At 41.4% G+C, this 27,466-nt stretch overlaps 1 protein-coding gene across 2 annotated transcripts; it reads left to right on the top strand.

Moving 5' to 3' along the window:
- Positions 1 to 197: 197 nt before the first annotated feature.
- On the top strand, positions 198 to 13,556 carry timm44 (translocase of inner mitochondrial membrane 44 homolog (yeast)). 2 transcript variants are annotated; one of them, XM_083768164.1, is made up of 13 exons: positions 198 to 251; positions 1,303 to 1,404; positions 2,287 to 2,460; positions 2,606 to 2,686; positions 2,767 to 2,907; positions 4,730 to 4,866; positions 5,915 to 6,000; positions 7,140 to 7,232; positions 7,852 to 7,976; positions 9,024 to 9,074; positions 9,290 to 9,379; positions 9,781 to 9,891; positions 11,232 to 13,556. In XM_083768164.1, exons 1-13 carry the CDS (start codon positions 222 to 224, stop codon positions 11,349 to 11,351), a joined length of 1,341 nt encoding a protein of 446 aa, XP_083624290.1. In that variant the 5' UTR covers positions 198 to 221; the 3' UTR covers positions 11,352 to 13,556. The 2 variants fall into 2 exon arrangements, with proteins under 2 accessions (XP_083624290.1, XP_083624291.1); XM_083768165.1 differs by lacking the exons at positions 9,781 to 9,891; positions 11,232 to 13,556 and adding an exon at positions 8,747 to 8,856 and having other exon boundaries at positions 9,290 to 9,382.
- The last annotated feature ends 13,910 nt before the right edge of the window (positions 13,557 to 27,466 follow it).

The following is a 27,466-nucleotide window of genomic DNA, read 5'->3' as shown; positions in this document are numbered from 1 at the left end:
GTAATTGTATTTGTCTTTCTGTACGTTATTGTGGCTGGACTTGGTCGGAGCTAGGGAATTAGTTTAGATTATGTCGGGTCAGAACAAGTTAATGAACATGATCGATTAGGAGACTCCTTTTACGCAACATGAGCTTTTCATGCTGCGTACAATACCAAGCCCCTCCCACTCGTACGTCAGAAGGTCATCACCGGAAAAGGTCACACATTGTATCTAGCAAGATGGCGACCTCCTTGTGCCAGTGTTATCAGGTGAGTTTATATTAACCACTGTTAAATTATGTCTCCAAACACCTTTACTACAATTGCACATTTGGCAAAACTGACATTGACTATGCGGAGACGTGTATGCATCAAACGTCTTGTTCCACAATATTGATACGAGCCTTTTCTGACAAAAAAGGCTAAGCTAGGTTGCTAACGTCTGAATGGAATGAGCTCCAAGCTGGATTTGATGCATGGAAAACAACCAGGAAAATGTCTGAGCAAAATCTACATGCGTGTTCATGTTGGAGTCTAGTCCTGGATTTCTTGTCTTAATGAATACTTTCACTTCCATCTGTAACCAGAGTATCTTTGATTGATTGAGTACTTTATGTCTATATTAGACCTAAATGTGAACAGCATGGTAGTACAGTCACATACTTGGGCTAAATTAACCAAAAAGCCCTGGGGACTCCCATTTTCTAACACAAATGACACCATCTTCTAGTGTGTAGGTAGTTTAATTGTATTGTATGTGTCCTCATAACAAACTGTAAAGTAAGTTGGCTGGTAGTCTACAGTGTAGACACTCCTGAGAGTCTTGACCCACTGTGCTGTGTAGACTACACAGCATACAGCACAGTGGGTCAGGAGTCAGGACCCATTTGTTGGTCACTTTATTTTGTGTTTCCTACATTTTGTTTCTAATATTTCAAAACATTTACAAAAAGCAAAATCTTTCATGAATTGAAAACAATTCTATGTTTTTTCCAGTAATTTCAGGAAGAAATAAAATAAATCTAAGAAATTCCATAAATTAGACGAATGAGACGAATAACAGTAAGTCCACACTAATTATCCATAATGTATAAATGACTAAATTATGGACCTAGACTGTTATTCGTCTCAACTGATCAATTGTTTAATAAGTAGTGAAAATAGCTCATCTATAAGCTCGTAGCTAACTTGTAGATCTGCTATTTTCACTATTTTGGTTCCCGGGTGAATTTCAAATTCCTGTTTTGGGTCACGGGCCTAAAGGTTTGGGAACCGCTGGTCTACAGTATTTGAGTGAGGTTTAATCTATCTTCTTCACTAGATATGTATCAGAAGAGCTTTGCTGGTATCCAGCCCCTACTTGCTCCTCCACAACAGACCTCATGCCTACAGGATATGTGGGTCCCTTACAAATTCTTCACAGGTAGTTGATTGCATTTTGATTTTTTCACCCATGACATTTTTCTTAGAGTACCGGTAGTTCACTCCTAAAACGACCCCTTTCCCTATGCGTCAGGCATTCACCCTGTGATGGCTTGACTACAAGTACCGTACAATCTCCATTTGTAGAACATTCATTTATGGTGAATGAAGTGATCCGCACACACCAAGACTGCAGTTCAGTTCGGCTATCCAGTCTTCATCAGCCTTCATCAGTGAAGGCTGGATAGCCGAAACGTTTGTTCCCTGTTCAAAGTGTTTTTTTTTTGAACTGATCTTGGTGTGTGCGACCCACTACCGTTATTTATTTGATATGTTTTGAACGGGTAACGCACCTACAGTCAGAGCGCGGTGGTCACATGAAGAGGAATGAAGTGATCCAAAATGATGCACACCGTGGCGCATGTGCTTGTTAACACGTTCCTCACTTGTGCATGTCACAGTTTGAACTGGAAGTTAATTGCATAAAGCAATTGTTTTAGAAGGAAAGAGCATACAGCTGGACACATAACACTTTGATTAAACAGTGTTGTTTTGGCGTTTAAAATTAACAAAAGTTTTGCTGTTGTTAATCTTGGACCTCCATCCCCCCCCCCTCCTTTTCAACTATTCACAGTTTTTGTGTAAAGGAATGATGAGGAAAATTTAATTATCCTCCTTAAATTAAATTATCCTCCTTGTATGCAAGCTGTCATGGGGTGTGTGAGTATTAATTGATTAATTCATTTGGGGAGTGAAATACCGGTACTCCTTCAATAACATTTCATCAAGAGACACACAGCCAGATAACAAATTCAAGCTGAGAGTTATATCTGCTTCAACACATTATTGCACTAAAACGTGTCGTTAACTCATATTCATGTAGGTACGGTATTCGTCAGAAGGTGGAGGCAGGAAAGGTTTCCTGGGAGGGTTTCTGGATAACCTGAAGCAGGAGCTTAACAAGAACAATGAGATGAAGGAGAACATCAAGAAGTTCCGGGAAGAGGCCAAAAAACTAGACGAATCGGATGCGCTGACACAAGCTCGGAAAAAATATGTTAGTGTTTGGCTACTGTGATGACTACTGTTATTCTGTGATTTAAAAATTGGGCATCTGAGATGCATTATTTGAGATGCATTATTTGTGCCGTGCTGTGTTCATCTTTCTTATCTTCGAACCCTTACATATTTTTTTCTGTCAGAAATCTATTGAGTCAGAAACTGTGAAGACCTCCGAGGTCCTTAAGAAAACATTGGGGAACCTCTCAGACACTGTCAAAGAGGTATGTGGAAACATTATAAGTTCAAATCATCATCTTATACATTTGTTTACATGCTTGATGGTGTGTATGTATGTTTGCAGGGTCTTGAGGAGGTTAGTCGTTCAGACATTGGAAAGAAGATCAAGGAAGGAGTGGAGGGAGCAGCCAAGAGCTCAGCAGAGTCTATGTCCAAGAGAGGAGAGATGCTGGGAAAGACTGGGGCATTTAAAGCAATATCACAAGTAGGTTGCAGTTTTAAGGTTTTAGTTGCCCTGCTTATTAATAGGGATGCACCGATCCGGCTTTTTGGCATTCGATACCGATTTCGATACATGGGGGTCCAGTATCTGCCGATACAGAGTACCGATCCGATACCCCCCACAAAGAAACGTAATAACCTATTAAGCTGTATGCCTCACTGTGTGGAGTCTGGAATCATTATTTTGTGTAAGGCAACATCAAGGCTTGACTTAAACATTACTTTCCCAACTTTGTAAAACAAAATGTAACAAACACAGATATAAATGCACTGAATTATTTATTAAATAACTGTGCAACAATTAGACCAGGTTAATGTGTGCGCAGGCTAGCCTGGCTGCATTCCACATGTTATACTGTCAATACTAGACTGCTGTGTCACAGAGGAGGTAGAGTTGTTTTCATACTGTAATTACACATAATTATCGGATCGGATCGGATAATGGATCGGCCACCGATCCGATACCCGATCTAGAATTTTAGCCTGGATCGGCGCCGATCTCCGATACGAGTATCGGATCGGTGCATCCCTACTTATTAACCAACTATGAAGCTTTCAGACAACATGAAATTGTAACAAATTAAAATGTGTTACAATCATAGACCAATCATAGACATTAAAGTATAGTGTGTTGAACCCCCTTTCGCCTTCAAAGCCTCTTACTTTGCTAGCTAGGGGACCAAAGACTCATGCCTGAGGTCCACATGGATCAATTACTCCCTCTTATGCGTTTATTGACAGCCTGTCGACAAACTGCAGTCTTGCTTTGACAGGCAGCCCATACAGCCCAGTCTTCAATAAAAATATATTATATGTGCATATTGGAAAAACAAGAGATAAGAGAATGTGTATTACGTCTCCTTTTACTTTCTTAAACCGATTATTTTACAAATGTAGTGTTTATTCATATGCTTGTCTGCCGGGCTCATTCCGTCAGGGCTCCAATTTGCCTCGCAGTAATAATAATAAACTTGATTTATAGACGAATCCAGGAACGGGTCTCATGGTCGCAGCTTACGTATTTTACCCAATCTTTCTGTTTTATGAACACAAAGCTGCTGTACTTTATACCTCATGCTTGAAATGCTTAGTATGAGGTATAAAATACAGCAGCCCTGTGTTCATAAAACAGTTGGAGCAGCTATAAACTACACAGGTTCATCCCGATGTTCTGGGCATCTTTGTAATGTTAGTGTTTAGTAAAAAGCAGGTAAAAGAGTAACGTTTGAGGCCGACTAACATCAGTCACTCTGCCGTTCACTATAGTGGAAGAGGTGCGCCTGGTGAGGGTTTAAACCCTGCAGCTACTGTACGTCGAGTCCGCCTACAGGAAATACGTAAGCTGCGACCATGAGACCCGTTCCTGGATTCGTCTTGATTTATATAGGACCTTTCATGGCATAAATGCAGTGGTTTTCTTCATATGCTATTTTATGCACATAACTAGGCAGGCAGTCATAGAGGTAGAAAGGTGCAAGACCATTGAGAGATTTATAAACAAGTAAAAGTAAGTAGAAGTAAAAGTAAACTAGAGTAATGTGCGTTGCGTAACATAGCACAACATAACGTTATCTCTCCTTTACAGTCTTCTACCAGTGATGTCTGGTACTCAATATGGTAGCAAGGCAACATAAAAAGTCCTGTCATTAATTTTAGAGTTATAATATTTATAGTTCGTAGGAGAACGAGTGACTGACTGGGTTGGTAACAAGCACTCCCTCATCACACTGCGGAACACTGCAACTTCTTTGTCTTTAAAGTACTGCATATAATGTTATTTGTTTAATTTTTGTTTTTTCCCACAGGGCATGGAGAGTGTAAAGAAAGAGATCGATGACCTTGGTCATACTGGTCCCTACCGGCCCCCTTCCAGACTCAGAAAGAGGAGTGAGTTCTCTTCCAAGGGTGCAGATGACGACAGTAGAGTTTTTGAAGCCAACGAGTAAGTGAACACCCTCCATTCTTCTGCCATGGCACTAAAACACCCCATTATGTGAAAGCTTGATCACAGGACCTTTTTTCTCCCAGTACTTTCACCAGTGAATGACGTCAGTGGGTTAGCGAGCGCTCCGCTGCTAGACCGCGACGGATGCGCGTCGTCTCAAGCGAACTTGATTCATGAGAGACACCACCGATAGAGCTAAAGCGAGCGAGTTGCCGTGTGGAACGTTGCGATGATACGTGGCTGCATTGTGCTAAGAAAGAGGCAGAGATCCGCCTCTACTCTGAGGCGAGATCTGCATTTATTTTGTATTAATGTTAGTGCTGAAAAACTGGTGTTGAGGAACAAGGTTTGTTGATGCGAAGGGGACAACGTTGTCAGTGCAGCATTACACAACACTGGGAACACATTCAGGACTGATATCCAGAACTTTGCGACGAGCTGTCCAGTGAACTTGACTTTCAGCAGCTCGTCACATGAAACAATGCGTTTGTTGCAGTTTTCAGCACCGTTTTCTTTAAATTCAACATGTTTAGTGCTGTTGTAATTGATTTGGCCTAAGCTCTTGTTAGCAAGGTATCGTAACATCTCGTATCACCCCCTCCCTTTATTTATTTACCGATCACAAATATCTGAGTAGACATTGACACATTGGCACTCACAAAAGACCAGACGGCCTCCCTCCGAATATACATGCAGCAGGATATAGTGAGATGTGTATTGTACTGTCTGTCGGCCTGAGTTGATGAAGGGGTGAGACATGGCAAATACACACAGCCTGTATGTTAATAATGAATGACACTGTGTGTGTGTGTGTGTGTGTGTGTGTGTGTGTGTGTGTGTGTGTGTGTGTGTGTGTGTGTGTGTGTGTGTGTGTGTGTGTGTGTGTGTGTGTGTGTGTGTGTGTGTGTGTGTGTGTGTGTGTGTGTGTGTGTGTGTGTGTGTGTGTGTGTGTGTGTGTGTGTGTGTGTGTGTGTGTGTGTGTGTGTGTGTGTGTGTGTGTGTGTGTGTGTGTGTGTGTGTGTGTGTGTGTGCGCGCCTACTCCAGGGAAGCCATGGGTGTTGTTCTCCACAAAGACTCTAAATGGTATCAGCAGTGGAAGGACTTCAAAGACAATAATGCTGTCTTCAACAGTAAGCAACATGTGACTATTCTGTATTGAGTGTTTAAATTGTCTACTTATAGTAGTATGTATTAAGTATTAATGTGCCTGCCAAAAACGTTGATTTTATGTTTTGCATTTTATATTTTTCATGCTGCAGTTATAGATTTGACCAATAGATGGTGCTGTGGAATATGTCATAGACTTGTCATCAGTCAGTTTTGTAGGGAAATAAGCAGGTGGACTGTACGCAAAATTGGAATCCCTCAGCAAATTGATGGCTACTTTTGAAAATATTGAATACATTCCAGGTCAGTGGGCAAAAACCAGGCTGATTTGGGTTATCTAATATTATGTAAGACTCCAGCATTACAATTGTTTATATGGTTTTAAACCATGCATGTTCATATACAGTATTTATGAACGGTAGAATCATCTGTGTGAATATATCGATTGGTAATGCTGAGAGTGTGCAAATGGACACAAATTATTTGTACACTCTGTGAGGTAAATTAATACATATTTCACATATTTCACTGTACATAGGCAATGCATGTATAAAGTCTGTTTTATTTAAGGACTTTGTAACCTTGGAGACTGAGAGACTTGGCTAATGAGTAGCAGCTAACAAGTGTCAGACCAGGGGGTTCCTCCTGGGACTGGTGGTGAGGAACAGGGAGGCCGTTTTGAAACAGATGCCTCAGAATGTTGATGTGTTTCATCCCACTCTGGCTGCGCTCAAGTGTTGTGCAAGCCAAGCAATTATGCATTACTTAAAAAGACTGTTGGAGATGAATAATTTTTGGACGGCAAATAAAATGACATTAGAAATGACATTGCGCAAATTCAACACAATAACCAGTTGCCACAATATTGAGTTCCACTGCGGTCATGGCATCATCAGCACTTAACTCTAATCTTGAATACATTGTGATATGTGGTTTTGATATGTCCCAGACATATCAAAACCCTTAGTCCATTGCCACTGCAAGTTTAACAGTTGTGTCTGTTGTTTACATCTGATTTCACGTGTGATCACAGCACGTCGAGGTGCTGCGCTCCAGCAAGCCCGATAATCGTATTATCCTGTTGATTAAGATTGCAAATCTGTCTGTTTGTTTATCCTCTGTCAATCACTCTTTGTGTGTATATTTCTCTCTGCCCATTCAGGATACTTTGAGATGAAGATGAAATATGACGAGAGTGACAACGCCCTCATCAGAGCATCACGTGCTGTCACTGATAAGATGACTGACATCATAGGTAACGACACAAATCTGATCTCTCACTCTAAAGGCCCACGGCGCATACTCCAGTTTTAGGTGATAAGCTACTCACCACAATGGTTGGGAAAACTACAACATGACGTCACTTAAGCCGCAATGATATGTGACTCACCTCTCACCCCAACACATCTCGCTGTTTTTACTAACCGACATAACCGACATATTTTACTAAGCTCATAAGGTGATCACTTTTCCGGATTCTGTGAAGTTTCTCAGAAAGACATCTAAACCTCTTTCAGAAGGCCTTTTCAAAATCGGCCTCAGATCTAAATGGGTTAATAAATACTACAAAAATAACTCCTAACCATTTTTCAACCTAATGTCATATAATTGGAACTCACTAATGCTCATTATAAAATGGCACCATTTCTGCCTACTCACTCTGTGTCTCAAAAGAGTCTGTCAAGAAACCTGCACAGTAACAACGTAGTGCTCCTTTAATGTCACTGTGTAAAAACAGTCAGTCAAGTAACTGCAACATTGCCTGTTCCATTCCAGTTTTGGTCTTTCCCTATACCTTGTTTTACTGTAATTCTTCACAGTCCTGCTTAAATGAAACAATAATTTCATCTTCATCTGTGTGGATCTGTGATTAGGTGGACTGTTCTCCAAGACAGAGATGTCTGAGGTCCTGACTGAGATTCTGAAAATAGACCCATCCTTTGATAAGGATACCTTCCTCAGACAGTGTGAACATGACATAATCCCTAATGTACTGGAGGTATGTGCACATTGCTGCTAACATTGTATTACATAACAATACATTATATACTATATACAGTAAATGTATGTGCTGTAGGGTCACATCATTTGTCAGTTCCGCTTAGAAATCAGAAGCAAGTCATAGACTGACTTTCATGTTCAAATCACAGTATTGCAGATAATGTTGCCTGTCTGTCTGTAACATGCACTTAAAGGACCACTTCACCACTTTTCAACCTATCTTCATATAATAGGTCCTCACTAATAATCATGAAAAAATAGTCCAATGTTTTCTACTCGGTCTGTGTCTCATAGGAGGGCTGTGGGCAGTTCAGAAACCGTCCTCCAGTGACATCATCGATGGCGAATACAAGCTAATAGAAACGGCAGGCTTTCTAGTCCTGAAAAGTTGCAATACGAAAATGGAAGCCATCGTTCTCACGATAATGAAAATCTAAACATTTTTGTAAAAAGAATCTTGTTTAAAAAAGAAAATCCGCCTAATGATGATGTCACTCGAGGGCGGTTTCTAAACTGCCCACAGCCCTCCTATGAGACACAGACTGAGTAGAAAAAAAATCATGATTATTAGTGAGGACCTATTATATGAAGATAGGTTGAAAAGTGGTGAAGTGGTCCTTTAGTTTGTACCACTCCAAGCCCACGGAAATCTGTACAAAAAAATCCAATCAACATTAAATAAATAAATGAAGGCATTTCCATTTAAATGCAGTGCACCACTGCACCCACCCTCTTATTTTGGATTACGTCACAATCCCATTACCAAAGAGCACCTTCCCAGCACTACTACATTATGCTGCATTCACATGGGATCAGGCAAGCCACGGGAGCAGGACGGTAAACGGAACAGGACGGCCCGGCAGCCAGGACCAGCGACGGTAACGGCAGACGGCATCAATGTTACAATATTTAATCTACCGGTATTTACCATTCCGTGCCATCCAGCAGGTTTTGCCGTTTGCCGTCTACTGCTTCCTTGTGAATGCAGCATTAGCCCTTTATATCTTCTCTAACTTTAACTAAGACTGTGTGATTTGTTCTGCAGGCCATGATCAGAGGGGAGCTGGAGGTTCTGAAGGACTGGAGCTACGAGGCGGTACGACCTCTTTAAGTCACTGTCTATCTGATCAGAATGTAGAAGAAACAAAAACAGCAAAAAATGAAATTACTGGAATCTCAGGATACTGCTATTATTCCTTGGAGTACTGTTGCTGAATACAGCATTTCCATCCATGGATGGGTCTTGTTGTTAGAAATGTTGCCCTCTCTCATTTCTCTTTCCCTCTGTGCCTGTCCCTGGCGGGCCTGTAGACGTACAGCCAGTTAGCCCACCCCATCCAGCAAGCCAAGGCCATGGGGCTACAGTTCCGCTCCAAGATTCTGGACATTGACAATATTGACGTGAGTTGACCCACACTGACACTCAATGTGTCTTTCTTTCTTTCTTTCTTTCTTTCTTTCTTTCTTTCTTTCTTTCTTTCTTTCTTTCCATGCGATTATTTCCCAGAACAACATTTCTTAGTACATCGTACATAATTATGTGGCGATAAAATGACACAATTCGTAAAGAGGTAAAAATGTCATCTTGAATTAAGGCGTCAACCTGACTCATCAACTATAGTTTTGATGCAAAATTCTCACTGACTATTTGTATGTTTTTTCGTCATGGCCTTGGTGTGTAAAGACGTTTACTGTCGAAGGAGATTGCTCTTTATCAGCTCTGTGATTTTGATAAAGCTGTTTACAGTAATAGACAGCTGAATGCATATGAAAATGGATATCGTTGAAATATATTTTTTCAGTTGGCCATGGGGAAGATGATGGAGCAGGGGCCAGTTCTGATCATCACGTTTCAAGCCCAGCTTGTCATGGTGATCTGCAACACTAAAGGAGAGGTGGTGGAGGGAGACCCGGTACGTTACAACTGCACTGTGAAATCCTGATTGTTAATTTGACTTCAGAGTGTATAATGTGTGTGTGTGTGCGCGCGCTATCTTTCTGCTATCTTTCTGCTATCTTTCCGCTTGCTCCCTGTCTCTCTGTTCTCTCCTTCCTTGTTTTAATTTATTTATTGCTTCTTTAGTGTGAGTTGAGGAACAGGCCGAGCTGCGCATCACTACTATATACACTTATGTATACAAAACATTGTTGAAGACGACCTCGGGCTATCTCTGCTAATGGCTAGAATTAGACTGCTATGGTCCTGGAAAATCAGACCTGAGGGACACCAGAGATTTGTGGCGCTTGTGGGGTATCTTTTCAGCACCAGGCAGTTGGCTCATTGGTAAGATGAAAAGAACATGCTATGTGGATTAATGGTGTATGTGCTTTATGAGCTTTATGCTTTATGCTGTGCTTTATGAGCCGTATCTAAACTAAAGACTCTGTCTTTAAAGACAGAGTTGTTTCTCCCGTGCACAGCTCCACTCCTCCCCTCTCTGTCCTTCTCCTCGCCTCACCCCTGACACATAAATCAGTTTCCTCTCAAAGCACTTTTGATTATGGATGCTCATGGACTATCTGGGTACTTGTACGGTCCAGGAAATTCAGTATTAGTTTATACCTGTCTGTATTACAGAGATATCCTTGTTATTCTTCAGGCTGTTGACAGCAAAGTACAGGGGCGGGGGGGGGGGGGGGTGGTTGGGAAGACTTTCATTGTACACTGTCCGTCCAAAACCACACAGTTGAGGTGAATTTACAAGGCCAGTGTTAGCTGTCTTGTTTTGTGTGGATACCTCCTGCCGTCAGTCAGGAGTCTTCTGCCGTAGTCTGAAAACTCATGTTCCACCCCATCTCCTAGCTGCTAGGACCTAGCATATTCAGTACTTATAACAACTTTAACTCGAATAGTGCCTTTCAAGAGATGCAAGGATGCTTTACATCAGCAAATAATTTTGATGCTAATTGTTATCTCTGCATCTGCAGTTGTTGACTAGATAGATGCTATCTATGTATGTACTGCATGATGATGTTACATGGTAGCTGCCGCATGTTGTATACTACCAAGGTTGAAGTCTAATCATCTAGATTTGAGCCTAGTTACTTACTTAGTAGCATTTTTCTTCTTGTCAGCATTTGTTTTCTTAGTAGCTAAGTTAATTCCTTGTCCATATTATACCTGCTGTTGGTTGATCCCGTTCATGCCACTTTTCTCTGTATAAGAGTGTGTACTGAATGCCTAAATTGTGTTTTTTCTTTTCACCAGTCTATTTGATGTATAGTGATTAAGTAGAAATGTGTTGGTTCTCAGGACAAGGTGCTGAGGATGATGTATGTGTGGGCTCTGTGTCGAGACCAGGAGGAACTCAACCCCAACGCTGCCTGGAGACTACTGGACATCTCTGCCTCCAGCACTGAGCAGATCCTCTAAAGCTCAATCTATACTTCATCGTACGACATTGACGCTAGTAGCTAGAAATAACACATCTATAAGCTAACAGCGCATCGTTAGCTTGTTGATCGGTTCCTTTTGGCAAGCGACACCATTGTGCGATGGAGTTTAAATTAGGCATATGACTCTTAAAAAAAAAAAGACATTAAAACACAGACACACTTTGGGATGCAACAATCCCCAGCGATTATATCTGGAAACGGATCTGTCCAAGGCTTGGAATGAGGAAGGGGAGAGGAAGGCAGTGGATGGATTGAGCATGAAGGACCAGCGGTCATGGGCTCAATTGTCAAGGAAGCATCCAAATAGAGTGCTGCTGCTAATTATCAGCTGCCCAACATATTCCTGCAACACTGGCTCTGGGTTTCTCTTGTGGTCGTGGACAGCCCGGCAGGCTGCAGATTGCAAGCTGCTGTTACCCAGTATAGACAACCCAGTCATTCCACTGTTTGACACTAGGGGGTGATAGATTACTCTTCATCGTCTGATTCTCCCCTACTGTTTGTTTACCCGTTTACTTATTCTGGTGTCCAAAGTGTTTGTTTGTTTCTGACATGAGGTTGAAGATTCCTTTGTACTCCCCCTTTTCTACTCCTAATTTACTTCCTTGGTAAAATATCAGGGCTTTCTGTCTTTCATGCACATTTCTGATGGCATGAAGTGTAAAATGAGTACATAACTAAGCCCCTGATGTGGCTGGAGCAGGCTGTAATGGTTAGTTTCACTTTCACAATGAGGTGATGGACTTTAAAATTACCTCCCTCTCTGTCAAACCCTGTCTTGGATAATAGTGGCCTTGTGACCCATGTTTGTATGATAATAGTCCAGTTTAATTGTAATTGTAAACTTAACAAAGTATATTTATTCTGAAATAAAAGGAAATTTCAGATTTTAAGACATTGAGACATTTGAATGAAACCATGCCCCTTCAAGTATTTAAGCTCACCTTAATATAACATGAAGGGCAGGCTCAAATTGTTTCATTAATGCTCAATTAAGTGCGGTTTCAATGTGACCTACATCCTTTCCTATGGGAAAATGTTAATTTGCAGATGATTTGCTTTTCTTTTTTTTTCATAGCAGAAATGGAACACTTAATTTTAGTAATGAATATTGAATAACATTCAGGTAACATTCAATTTGCTTTGAGTAAAATGCAATATCCTCTGTGAATGTAATGGTGGCAGCATGGATGAAATTGTGAATTAGACTTTGGAATCTTTTTTTCACTTTTCTTTAGAGGTTGATATGTACAACCAACAATGAGGATCACTGCACTGGGTTCAAATACTGTATGTCCATGTCAACCAAATTGAACTCAATTCACTTGTAGTGTTCAGTCTTGTCAATGTGAAGACAATGTGCCCTGATGTGGTACTACTCATCAAATTCTCATTGACATTCCTACTTGTGCCACGGCCAGCTAGGCTAGAGTGTATATAATATATAGGCTATGTGCAGCCTAGGTAGCGTATACAGTAACATCCACATGTACATTTAATAATGAAATGTGTCTTTTTTAACTCTAAAATTGACTCTTATGTGATCTATTCTTACACTTACTAAAAATAGCAGATCTACAAGCTAATAGCACGCCACTCGTGGTGCGCTACGAGCTTGTAGGTCTGCTATTTTTGATTTGAAATTTGTAAAAATGCGGGACAAATCTTTGAATATATATTCTTTCAGAGCGAACGTTTTTTAAAGCATTATGTTTAACATGGGTAATGTTGCAATGTGCAAATAGACCACCCACTAGATTTGACTGTGTAGTGACTTATTAATGGTCCGTTTCACCGACTGACTGTAGAAGTAATTTGACCACTAAGACAACCATGTTATTGTTATGTGCCAATATCTCCATTGTATCGTCTTTATCTGCTATGTGGTCCAGTGCAGTGGTTCTCAAACTCTCTTCATTTTAAGGGCACCCGAATTTAAATCATTTTGTGCCAGGAACCCTCATAAGAGAACATTTGTCAGCCAAATAATGTATTGCGGCTAGAAGTGTTTATACTTCATTTAGCTGGGGAACCCCTGGAATGCCCTTATGGACACGTTGGGGGTCATTGGACCTCACTTTGAGAACCTGTGGTCCACTGTGATGGGGACACATGTGTCTACATGTTCTTTAATAAACTTGGCGTGTGTGGGCTAAAATTGCCTTCCACAACACCTCTGAAAGGAATGTCTTATGTGGGCTTATCAACAAATTTACTGTAAGCTATGAATGAGTTAACACTAGTCAAGACAACATGGAGATACACAAACCACATTACTACAACTCACAGATACCGTCTATCTTTAGCTGAAGATTAAAATGTTGACTGATTTGTACACAAGCCCTATCCTGTCAAGTCAACATTGTGGAACCGTGAATTATCTGTAAATCCTGTAATTTTGCCTTTATCCATATGAAAGGTATTGGGTCATTTTTTATTAAAATGCAAGAGCTTCAACCAGGATGGCAATTCTGTTCTTTATACACTGCTGAATATTTTAAATACAATATATAATTCTTGAAGCACCAAAGAAGTAATTTTATGCTTGAAATGCTCAGTACCCCCTTCCTCCCCCCCCCCCCCCCAAATTAAGTAAGACTTTAATATCCATTTGGAAAAATGTGATGCCTGCCACTGTGACTAATTGCTGGCATGAAAATAAAACTCATTATTGAATGGTACTGCACGTATTAATGTATTTAAAAAAAAAAGTTCAGCATTTAAATGTCAAATTAGTAACATTTCCCCCCTAAACTAAAACCTTCACTTGTTACCTGAGTGTGTTCATAAAAAGGGAATGGAATCTGTCAGTTGTGCACGTCTGTCTTCCCCCCTAGAGCCACAATTTGATCAAATCAGTCCTTGCTTGCACTCAATGGGCCTGATTCTTCAACGCGTTTCCGCTAGCGTCACGTCAATATATCAGCGGAAAGGCATTTACGTGGATTTCCCACATTAATTTGGAATTCATGGAAATGACCGTGAACTTGACGCTCACGTAGGTTGTTCGGAGAAATCTACGCAAGCATACACTTGCGTATAGATTTATTCAGAAGGCTTTAGTCTTCATGCTGAATCAATAAATTGTTCCCAAATCTCAGATAAAATATGTAGGCATGTGTCCCCAACATATTGGTCGATCAGCACATAAAAAAATGATAGCCTATATATATATATATATAAAAGCCGAGTGCACTTATATGCCTAAATGCATGCATTAGGATATTTCTATCATGCGCGATTGGGGCTGCTCACTCGGCAGCCTTCTACTCGAAGTGCAACGGTTGTGAGCTTGTAGATCGGCTCTCGCGGTCTCGCGCTGCATGTTAAAAAACAAACTCACAATTATAATAAGAACATAGGCTTATCTGCATTCTGCACAGTACGAATCCAACATTGTTTAGTGTAGTAATGCCTGCGGCAGGCCTATTGAAATTGTTTTCAATACGACAGTGATCTCCAAACCAAACTGTACATCCTAAAAACCCAATGTAACAAGCTAAGAAACGGTGTTATTGCCATGACCAAATCAGCAAAAAGTAACTATTAATGATAAAGCCGAGGGAATTAAAAACAATCCTCGGGAGCTTTGGAAGCTACTAAACAACCAACTATGTGGCCAGAAACTAAAAACCAGGTTTACTAACATAAACATCAAATCGAATAACACCTCACTGACAAGCTTGATGTAGCAAACCACTTGAACATCTTCTTTACAAACATTGCAACAATGCTGGTTAACAAACTGCCCTCCCACTCTGGGCGTTTTGGTGTAGAGCACATCAAAGCCTTCTACAAAAACCTAGGTGTTTGTGAAGATGATTTTAAAATGGCAATGGTAACAACTGAGGAGGTACTTAAAAAACGGAGTGCTCTCCAACCCCACAAGGCCACTGGCCATGACAATATTCCCTCCAAATTTCTCAGAGACTCAGCCATTTCCATAGCTCCCGTCATCACCCACATAGTAAACCTCTCCATAAAACAGGGACAGGTCCCCCAAGATTTTAAACTGGCCAAAGTAACCCCCCTGTACAAAAAAGGGAGTAAATTAGAACCCGGCAACTACCGCCCTATTTCTATTCTAAGCTCCATCTAAAAAGTGATGGAAAAGATAGTCTATGAAGTTGAACAGGTTGAAAAGTATCTTGCCACTAATAAATTGCTGTACGAGTTCCAATCTGGTTTGAGAACATCCCACTCCACTGACACATGCCTCCTCTATTTGAGCGACCACATCAAACACGAGGTGGACGCTGGAAAATACTGCGGCATGGTCATGCTGGACCTCCAAAAGGCTTTTGACACCGTGAACCACTCCATACTGGTTAACAAGCTTAAAGCTATTGGTTTTGATAGCACATCAGTGAGCTGGATGCAATCCTACCTGGAGGGGAGAGAACAGATGGTGGAGGTGAACGGAACACTGTCCCCTCCCCTCCCAGTGAGCTGTGGCGTCCCACAAGGAAGCATACTAGGGCCTTTACTGTTCCTAATATATGTTAACGACATGACATCAGCTTGTGACTGCAACTTGTTCCTGTTCGCAGATGACTCAGCACTGCTGGTCTCGGACAGGAACAAACTGCAGGTTGAAAAGACCCTCAGCTCTGAACTCGGTAGAATCTGCACCTGGCTCGCTGATAACAAACTATCCTTACACCTGGGAAAAACTGAATCCATTCTCTTCGGATCAAATAGTAATCTCAGCAAGGCAGATGGCTTCTTGGTTAGAGTGGGTGACAATATTATCACACGAAAAGATCAAATTACCTACCTAGGTTCCATCCTGGAGGCCAATCTTTCCGGTGATAAAATGGCCACCAACGTAATCAAAAAAGTCAATCAAAGAACAAGATTCCTTTACAGGATCTCCTCACTGGTCAGCAAAAACACCTTGAAGACCTTAACAGGAGCCCTTGTACAAGGTTTCTTTGACTATGCATCCACCTCTTGGTACCACAGCACCTCAAAGGCCCTTAAAACAAGGCTCCAGACCTCCCAAAACAAACTGGTCAGGCTCCTACTTGGCCTCACCCCCCGAACCCACCTCACCCCTGCCCACTTTGACAGGCTGGGATGGCTTAGGGTCGACGACAGAGTACAGCATCTTGCAATGGGTCTGGTCCACAAGATTCGATACACCACCAAGATACCCATGTACCTGTCTAAATACTTCCTTAATGTAAACGAAGTCCACACCCACAACACCAGAGGGAGTGCAACAAACCATGTACAACCCAGATTCGGCACAAACAAGGGACTAAATTATTTTCGCTCCTATGCCACCAAAATGTGGAATGCCCTACCAACAGTCATTAAGACATGTGAATCCCTTGACTCCTTCAAAACCGCTCTCAAAGGGCACCTACGGATGGCTGCAATTCGAAACTGGCCTCTGTAAAATCTGAATCCCCCCCCCCATTTCCCCTCACTGTATATGTATCTTTTCCCTTTTTTGCTTCCTATATGATGAATTCCTGTTCTGTTCTTTAGCTACATAGAAATGTCTATTTGTATGTCTCTAAATGTTTTGATGAATTGAACAATGTGGATCCTGTTGTAAACAAGTGTAATGCTTAATTGGTTCGTCCACTCACAGTTAACAGTCTTTGTATTGAGTGTGTGCTTGAAATGTACTGTAAATTCTGCAAACTGTTAATAAATATTTCAATCAATCAATCAATTTTGTTACGGAGCTCCTTGAGTTCACTGTCGGTGTGTGTGTGTGTGTGGGTATATAAAAATAGAAGACCACATTAGCCTAATGAATGGCGTCAGCGTGTTTGAAAGTTGGCCAGTCATATCATAGTTTTAAGCCAGCTCACCTCCACTCGCGCTTGTTCACAAACATGACGGACAGACAGACAGAATTTATAATAATGTATATTGATATTGATCACATGCATGGATGCCACACACATAATAGTTTAACTCACTGGATAAACTCACTGGATTATAATTTCTTCAGACAAGAGGATCCCAGGCCTACGAGGTAGACCTATAATTATTCACTTATGAATGTATAGGCTACTGTTCTTTATCGCGCAAACCAGTGTCGAGGGCCCATGCCCCCCTCCACCTCTCTCTCTCTCTCTCTCTCTCTCTCTCTCTAGCTCTCTCTCAAAAGACGACTTTTGCATTGACAATTTGACATATATCCGATATTTTAAATATCGGATATGTTTTACCTCTGCAAAGGTGTGAGTGAGCACTGAGCACCCGCCTTATTGGTCCCGAACTTAATTAAATAAATTATAATTATATTGCTTCAGCGGAGCACGCACCGTTGTAAGCTTGGAAATATTTTTATTTCCTTTGGTGTCCTTTGATGGATTGATGTCAGTTTGTACATATATAGTAGCCTACAGTGGTAATACAATGGTGCAAAAACGACATAACATAAAAGCCTGTCCTGCTCCTACATGTGTAGAATTATTAAATTAATAGAGTGCGGGCTATATTCATAGCAGTGACCGCGGCTGTGATTTCTTTCCAGCAATCATTTTTATTTTAGGCCTAATTTGTGAAGCCGCTACGTCTGCAAAGCCTTTTTTCTTTTTTTGACGGACGGATCTCAGACAAACTGCTGTTTGCTGAATCATGCTTGAAGCCTTTTATGGTATGAAAATGATGCTTGCAAATGAGGTTGTCGGGTGCTTTTCCGATCACTTTGCACCAGCTGAATTCAGTATGACATACACCTGCGATACGCCAGCGCACCTGTGTTACACACCACTCTCTGAATAACACGTCATCTCAACGTAGCTTGATCGGACGGATAATACGATATCAGGTGTATGTCATACTGAATTCAGTGGGTGCAAAGTGATCGGAAAAGCACCCGACAACCTCATCTGCATTGATCCACGCCCCATATCGCACCATAAAAGGCTTCAAGCATGACTCAGCAGACAGCAGTTGTCTGTCAAAAAAATAAAAAAGGCTTTGCAGCCGCAGACTATAATAGCGCCTTCACAAATTACAATAAAAATGATTGCTGGAAAATGACAGCCGCGGTCACTGCTATGAATATAGCCCGCACTCTATTCATTTAATAATTCTACACATGTAGGAGCAGGACAGTTAGGGCTTTTATGTTATGTCGTTTTTGCACCATTGTAGGCTATATAACCACTGTAGGCTACTATATATGTACAAACTGACATCAATCCATCAAAGGACACCAAAGGAAATAAAAAGATTACAACGGTGCGTGCTCCGCTGAAGCAATATAATTATAATTTATTTAATTAAGTTCAGGACCAAGGCGGGTGCTCACAAACAACCTTTGCAGAGGTAAAACATATCCGATATCGGATATATGTCAATGCAAAAGTCGTCTTTTGAGAGAGAGCTAGAGAGAGAGAGAGAGGGAGGGGGGCATGGGCCCTATGTTTGCGCGATAAAGAACAGTATAGCCTATACATTCATAAGTGAATAATTATAGGCCTATACCTCGTAGGCCTGGGATCCTCTTGTCTGAAGAAATTATAATCCAGTGAGTTTATCCAGTGAGTTAAACTATTCTGTGTGTGGCATCCATGCATGTGATCAATATCAATATACATTATTATAAAGTCTGTCCGTCATGTTTGTGAACAAGCGCGGGTGGAGGTGAGCTGGCTTAAAACTGATATGACTGGCCGACTTTCAAACACGCTATGCCATTCATTAGGCTAATGTGGTCTTCTATTTTTTATATAGGCCTATTCATTTTCCAATGTGAATCGGATCGGCAGCACGCTGCTGTCTGCCCCCCCCCCCCCCACACACACACACACACTACACACACCCTGCACACACACACACACACCGACCGACAGTCAACTGACTCAAGGAGCTCCGTAACAAAACAATTTCAATAGGCCTGCCGCCTACTGCAGGCATTACTACACTAAACAATGTTGGATTCGTACGTACGTGCAGAATCGTACAGTGCAGAATGCAGATAAGCCTATGTTCTTATTATAATTGTGAGTTTGTTTTTTAACATGCGCGAGAGCCGATCTACAAGCTCACAACGCGTTGCACTGCGAGTAGAAAGCTGTCAAGTGAGAAGCGCAATCGCGCATGCTATAGTAATATCCTAATAAATAAATAAAAAGGTGTCGGGCTTGCACTGCAGGGGCAGTTTCTGTATGGGACTCTAGGCTAACTTGCCTAGAATGCATGCATTTAGGCATACAAGTGCTTATTATAGCTATATTATATAGGCTATAATTTCTTTATGTGCTGATCGACCAATATGTTGGGGACACATGCCTACATATTTTATCTGAGATTTGGGAACAATTTATTGATTCAGCATGAAGACTAAAGCCTTCTGAATAAATCTATATGCAAGTGTATGCTTCCGCAAATCTCTCCGCCACCTAAAGACGTCCCGTGGGATTTGACGGAGTTTCCGAACAACCTACGTGAACGTCAAGTTCACGGCCATTTCCATGAATTCCAAATTAATGTGGGAAATACACGTAAATGCCTTTCCGCTAGCGTCACGTCATTATATCAGCGGAAACGCATTGAAGAATCAGGCCCAATGGGTCTATATGACTCTCCTAAGCTAAGCTCCTAAGACAAACCGAGGTTACAGTCAGAGGTACAGAAGGTATATAGAATTCACAAACGGTGCTCTGAATTCAGATGGGCCTTCTCTCGCATGGCTGGATTGATTACGCTGGCCTTGGAACAGTAAGGGGCATGTTGTGGAGGGCCTGATGAGCAAGCCTGTGTACATTGATTCATACATGGTGTGTGTGTGCGTGTGCATGTGCGTGTGCGTGCGTGTGTGTGTGTGTGTGGTATACGATTCCAGGGTTGTCAAGGATGATGGATCCCCTCGGCTGGTATTGGTAAGCTACGCTGAGGCAGCAGCTCCTCAGGGTACAGTAGCTCCCCCATTCAGGATGCACCCCCTCAACACACACACACACACACACACACACACACACAGTAAATGGCAGGGATATGGTGAGAGTATACAGCACTGTTGACCAAACACTAGGTCGGGAACCATTTGTGGGTCATGGGAAGAGTACTAAATATCCCAATTGTTTGCTGCAGCATTCTGGATAGTGAGTTTAATTTTTAGTTCTTTGATTCCCCTTTTTAGGCTAGTGGTTACTACCCGAACTATGCTACCCAAAATCTGAACTCTTGGGCCCTGGTAATATGATTATGTATGTGTGTCATCTGCAAAATTATGATATTTAGTTTTTCCATATTCTGAGCCAGTGGGAGCATTTTGGTCGGGTGTTGAACAGAATTTAGCATTGCAGAACGCTCCATCCCATGTCTGCTCAGATCACAGGCTCAGGTGTGCAATTGCCAAGGCACAATTAGGCCCTGCACCTTTAAGTATGATTCAAACCAATGGAGTATAGAGAGTATGCACATGCATGATTTTCCCATCAGGACACGCCCCCCTCATCTAGACTGAGTGAGGCAAAACATTGAGCAGCATGGAGTGTTGGAGTTTGGAAGCGCTCGTTGGAAATCACTCAACCGTCCTGCGTACCACCTGTTTCTAAATGTCACATAATGCAGGAGGCAGAAAAATGTTGTGTTATTGAAAACAAGCACTTACAAACTCTGACACTTCAATCAAATCAAATGCAGGGCATTTCTTGACAGAAAGTAGCACATAACGTTTCTATGGTGGATTTTTATGAAACAAAAACTTTGCAGATAGAAAGAGGATAATTCAAGCTTTTCGTACAGCTGCAATGTTGGTGAGTTTAACATTGATTAATGCAATCAGACAGGACTTTTCTGTTTGGATGAATGGGCTGGCAAGGCCAGAAAGTAGTTTTTTGCCACTCAGTGGGCATTCCGCATAACTTCCAGGTATGATGATGTCATGTGCATACCCTCTCTATACTGAGTGTACATGTGCCTTAAAATCACACCCAATTTTCCTGTTGGTATAGTAATGTGTTGATTCCAGCACTGAGATCAAGTAATACTAAGACAGAAATTCTGCCACTCTGTGTTTAGGTGGATGTCATTGAAAACAAGACCAATCTCAGTGCTGTAGTGTGGTCAAAATCCAGATTTGGAAGACCTCAAACCTGTTGTTCAGTCAAGCCTTTTCCGTTATTTTACTTAAAAACGAGATGTCTGAGCCTAATACAAAAATTGGCTCAGAGAGCCTGCACTTACTCAGAGTGGATCTGATACACATAGGCTATGAATACATACAACAGGATATAGAATTACTAAAGGAGTCTGTGCTCCTTTTTTTACTTACACCAATAAGACAATGTAGCATTTATAACGCTGACACATGCAAACATACTGTACATAGGACACCATTGATTTCTTGACAGATAAAGCCACATTTCTCTGAACACACACACACACACACACACACACACACACACACACACACACACACACACACACACACACACACACACACACACACACACACACACACACACACACACACACACACACACACACACACACACACACACACACACACACACACAAGTCAGGTCAGGTCAGGTCCCACAGAAGTAGGGCAGAAGTGTCACATATACATGCTCTTGCTTGAAGGGTGAGTGAGTGCATATACATACAGTATGCATACTGTATGTATATGCACTCACTCACCTCTGTCTTGTCCTCTAGAAAAGACATATGTGATGAAGACAATACACCATGGAATAGCAATGGCCTATGCTAAGTAAAGAATCCCTTTCTACTTTTATCTTGAGTTTATTGATTTCTCACCATCACTTTGACTCATGGACATGGTGTGCAGACTGTGCATACGCATGCACACACACACACGCATGCACACACGCATGCACGCACACACACGCACGCAAACACACACACACACACACACACACACACACACACACACACACACACACACACACACACACACACACACACACACACACACACACACACACACACACACACACACACACACACACACACACACACACACACACAGATGTATGCCTCAGATGTTCATTACAGTTTATTTTTTATCACAGGTGGCATGCAGTGACAACATTGATTGTTTTTAAATCCTAGACACAGCAACCAATGTTCAAAATGCTAAACTCTTGACTCCTTTGGCTTTTTTCAATTACTCCTTTATAATACAAATATAAACCAAAGGTCATTAGTTGATTGAACTAAAATCACTGGTTCAAAATGACACAACTTAAAGGAGCACTTCACCCATCTTCCTTGCCTCATATACTGACATTCAAAGCAAACAGAAACTGCAGGCTTTGTCGTCCTGGAATGTTAGCGTCTTATAATAGAAGCCATTATGTTCTTGTATTAATCATACAAAAAACGTTTTTAGAACTGGTTCAGTTCTAGATTCTTGCAGCCTTGGTGCTTTCACGGAACTGGCGGCCAATTGTTTGTTCCAGGTCCGAACCAACTTTTAAGGTTCTGAACCATATAATTTTCAGTGGAAACGCGCTGAACTGGTTCAATATTAGGCGGGGAAAAAGGACGGAACCGGTTCAACCCGGTTCAACCCTGGTGGAAAAGTCACCTCAGTTGTCACTGCATGCCACCGTGTAGCACAGATAAATAATGGGTATGTTATAATGAAAATGTTTCTACAGATTGAACTTGTGACTGAACAAGCAGTAGGGGTGAATCGTTTTGCTATCTTGTAAATATAAATGTCACTGTGTGTAGCTATAAATTGAACATTTTCTTTCATTTAATTTGTTCTCAGTATATTGTGTTGTGCTCAGAGGCGGCCTGCTGGTATATGTGGGCTAAAAGGCAAGATATAGCATTCTGTTCTATCATGCAGATTGTAGAATATCATTCCATCATTCTTGCATATTTAGTTAGCTAAAAATAGCACTTCTCTTTCAGGTAGGAATTATTTTGTGTGGGGGGTCGTGGCAGTTCAGCTAGGAATTGCTCGGTATGGATATAATAATATATAGGAGATATTCTAACAAATCGTTTCTGTATGAAAGCAAATTGTGTCAAATCACAAATTGCTTGAAGAGAGATGACCTTAGAAGTAACTGACTGTGTGGAGCTCAATTCCCTGCCACTTGTCACTGGAGTGATGTTATTTCACACGGGTTGCATTTTGTGTTTTACAAATGGAATTTTTCGACACACGTCAAGTCTCTGATGCCTGTCATCCTTCCCTTTCAGTTAATATGCTGCATCTCTCTTCTCTCCCAGCTCCTCTGTCTGATGCCCCATTAAGTATGCTGTCCTTGAGCTCCCACGGCACCCATCTCCCTGCACAGTGAAATCCTTGTGTTCATTTAAATAGAAGTGTACACATTTCCCCCCCTCACTTTTATTCAGGGAGGGGTCAATTGAGAGCAAGCTCTCTTTTTCAATGACGCCTTGATTGCAGGAGCCACATAATCACAACAACAAATGTTATACGGTACACAAATTACAAAAGAGATCAGAAAACACAAGCAGTACAGACAGTTTGTAAAGTGTTATTCACAAGCTGTTGATTCACAATCAAGGGAAATTAAATTATACAGTTGTGGGTTCAAACCCCACTCAAATCTTTACTTGCCAAAATCTGCCATTGGTAGGTTTAAGTATGTAGAACTAGTAGCATGCCAAAGTTTGTGCTATTGCCCCCAGCTAACATGTCCACCTGGGCCCAATTGGGTTTTGACATGGGCTATGGGCTTGGGTTCCAAGTGGGCCGTGCACCCAGTATTCACAAAGGGCCCACCCGTGTTAGCCCATATGGGCTTATGTGGGTTTCTAACTGGGTCTTAGGTGGTATCCAAATGGGCCATTTTATTTCAGAACCATGTGTGCCACCTGTGTTTGCCTATATGGGTTTGAACTGGGATCTGATTGGGCCTTAAGTGGGTACCAGCTGGGCAAATTATCAGGCCACACTTGTGTCCGCCCTCATTGTCTTCCGTCCTGTTTCTGTTGTCACCTGCTGTCGATTGTTCATTCCTACGGATAGGATGCAGTGCGCCACATTGGCGGTGTTTCCAGTTTTCTGTAGTAGTTTCTTCAAGTGTTCAAACTTTATGACTGGATAGCACTCGATCTGTAGAGTCCTACATTACTATCTCCTACGATCAAGGGTTAGGGTTAGGGAACTGTAGCATGCCGTTTTTCATCATTTCTGAGGACGAAAATCACTCCGACACCATGGACTATAGCCCATGGTCTGGAAGTGATTTTGTCTTTTTTCAAATCCTCGTTTTTCATCGTTTTTGACCATGGATTATAGCCGGGTTAGGGTTAGGGTTAGGTTCCACGGGCTAATAAAGTGTAAATTCGGGTGTCCTTGACAAGAAAAGGTTTGGGAACCACTGTTGTAGAGGGTCTATACTAGATAATAAGTTAGTGACCTTGACAGTGTACAAATGGAACCGGTTTTCAGCAGGTCAAATGAGGTACAGAAAACCGTATGACTCCCAGGCTGATCTCACTGGGGGAAAACTGTATGAGTTTATTTGTTTAAGAACTAACAATCAATTGAAAAATATATTCTGGATGTGACACTTACAAGCCGAATTAGCGCAGTTGGTAGAGCATTAGACTGAAGATCTAAAGGTCCCTGGTTCAATCCAGGCTTTCGGCAGTTGAAATGAGGTACAGAAAATCCTATGACTCTTAGGCTGATCTCACTGGGTGAAAAACTTTATGAGATTTTTTGTTTAAGAAGTAACAAGTAACAGTCAATGTAAAAATAAATACTGGATGTGTTACTTGCAAGCCGTAATAGCTCAGTTGGGAGAGCGTTAGACTGTAGATCTGAAGGTTCCTGGTTCAAACCTGAGATTCGGCAGTTGAAATGAGGTACAGACAAGCGTATGACTCTCAAGCTGATCTCACTGTGGGATGAACTGTATGAGTTTATGTTTAAGAACTAACAGTACATTGAAAAATACATTCTGGATGTGTCACTTACAAACAAACAAACAAAAAAGCAGTGTGAATTGTCTGGAGCCAGTGGCTCAGTGTGAGTTCAAACCCCAAATAAGTCTTTATTTTCAAGACCAATTTCAGAAGAAGAAAACAAACAAAAAAGCAGTGTGAATTGTCTGGAGCCAGTGGCTCAATGTGTTGGAACGCTGCCACATGATCGGGAGATGGTGAGTCGGCAGTAGAAATGAGGTACAGACAACCGTATGACTCTCAAGCTGATCTCACTGTGCGATGTACTGTATGAGTTTATGTTTAAGAACTAACAATGCATTGAAAAATACATTCTGGATGTGTCACTTACAAGCCGAAATAGCTCAGTTGGAAGAGCATTAGACTGAAGATCTAAACGTCCCTAGTTCAATCCTGGTTTTCGGCAGTTGAAATGAGTTACAGAAAACTGTATATATTTTCGGAAGACTTACTATAATATGTTGTTTTTCATGATTTTGAAGGATAAAAAAAGACATACTATAGTTCATGGGTTTGGAAGACATACATGTGTACTTCATGATTTGGAGGATTAAAAAATATCAGCCAAAATCCAACTCCAAACTCTAACTCACAGGCAAAGGAAGACTGTTGTTGCAGATAGCAATAGGTAACTGAGTTAGGGTGCTGTCGTCATTGTCTGGAGATTGAAGGTTCAAACCCCACTCAACTATTTACTGTGAAGTTTTCCTTTCCACACTGACATCAAGTGGCCTGGAAATTCCAGCTGAACTGTTTGCCACTAAGTGGCCTAGCGGATAAATCACAAGTTATCTGTAGAGTACCTTGTAGAATTGTGCTAGTTCAAACCCAACACACTCAGTAGGAAGGTGCTGGTTTTTGACGTGCCAATCATTCTGATTGACAGATTCCTTGGCCAATCAGATCGGTCTGCCTTCAGCCAATCCTAGGGCTCCTTACATTGTCTCCTCCAATCAAATGGTCGCAGACCCGGACCACTTCCTTGTTTATAACTGGATGAAATACTCTGACCTGTTTTAGATTTATAGTAATTCTTCAACTTCATTTTCTTCATTTTCACAGTTTTTGACGTTTTTTAATATAATTGATCATTCTAGATCACTGCTAGATCTGTAACAATCTTCTCTTATGGGGTTAGGGTTAGGGTTAGGTTCAGGTTCAGGTTCAGGTTCCACGGGTTAATAAAGTGTAAATGTGGGGGTCTTTGACAAGAAAAGGTTTGGGAACCATTGTTGTAGAGGGACTATAGAATAGATAGATGTTGATAGTATTAAGTTAGTTACTTTGACAGTGTACAAATGGAACCGGTTTTCAGCAGGTCAAATGAGGTACAGAAAACCGTATGACTCCCAGGCTGATCTCAATGGGGGAAAACTGTATGAGTTTATTTGTTTAAGAACTAACAATACATTGAAAAATATATTCTGGATGTGACACTTACAAGCCGAAATAGCACAGTTGGTAGAGCATTAGACTGAATATCTAAAGGTCCCTGGTTCCATCCAGGCTTTCGGCAGTTGAAATGCTGTACAGAAAATCCTATGACTCTTAGGCTGATCTCACAGAAAACAAACAAAAAAGCAGTGTGAATTGTCTGGACCCAGTGGCTCAGTCTGTTAGAACGCTGCCACATGATCAGGAGATGGTGAGTTCAAACCCGACTCATATCTTTATTTTCAAGACCGATTTCAGAAGAAGAAAACAAACAAAAAAGCTGTGTAGTAGTATTCAGCAGTTAGCTCAGTCTGATGAGAGGCTGTCCTTGGGAGCCACAGGTCCAGGGTTCAAATCCCACATTAGTCATAACTGTGACACTTTGCTTTGCACACTGATTTCCAGAAGGACAACTTTAAAGAAGCCCAGAAATTCACCATGATTCTGTGCCTCAGTGGACCAGCGGATAAGTCAAATGATATCCGTAGTATACCTAGTGGAAGTGTGCCGGTTCAAACCCGACTTATGTCTTTACCTTCAAGACCGATTTCAGAAGAAGAAAACAAACAAAAAAGCTGTGTAGTAGTATCTAGCAGTTAGCTCAGTCTGATGAGAGGCTGTCCTTGGGAGCCACAGGTCCAGGGTTCAAATCCCACATTAGTCATAACTGTGACACTTTGCTTTGCACACTGATTTCCAGAAGGACAACTTTAAAGCAGCCCAGAAACGAGGATAAAAAAAAATCAAAAATGAAAA

This window comes from Protomyctophum parallelum (assembly GCF_964188405.1).
Source record: "Protomyctophum parallelum genome assembly, chromosome: 6".
Classification (NCBI taxonomy): Eukaryota; Metazoa; Chordata; class Actinopteri; order Myctophiformes; family Myctophidae; genus Protomyctophum; species Protomyctophum parallelum.
Note: the sequence above shows the minus strand (reverse complement) of the source record. Positions and strands in the feature narration are given on the sequence as shown.

Coding starts and splice junctions, on each gene's coding strand:
- timm44 (XM_083768164.1), top strand. CDS start 222: ATGGCGACCTCCTTGTGCCAGTGTTATCAG. Junction 6,001..7,139: donor CAATAATGCTGTCTTCAACA/GTAAGCAACATG, acceptor CTGCCCATTCAG/GATACTTTGAGATGAAGATG. Junction 9,892..11,231: donor AGGTGGTGGAGGGAGACCCG/GTACGTTACAAC, acceptor GTTGGTTCTCAG/GACAAGGTGCTGAGGATGAT.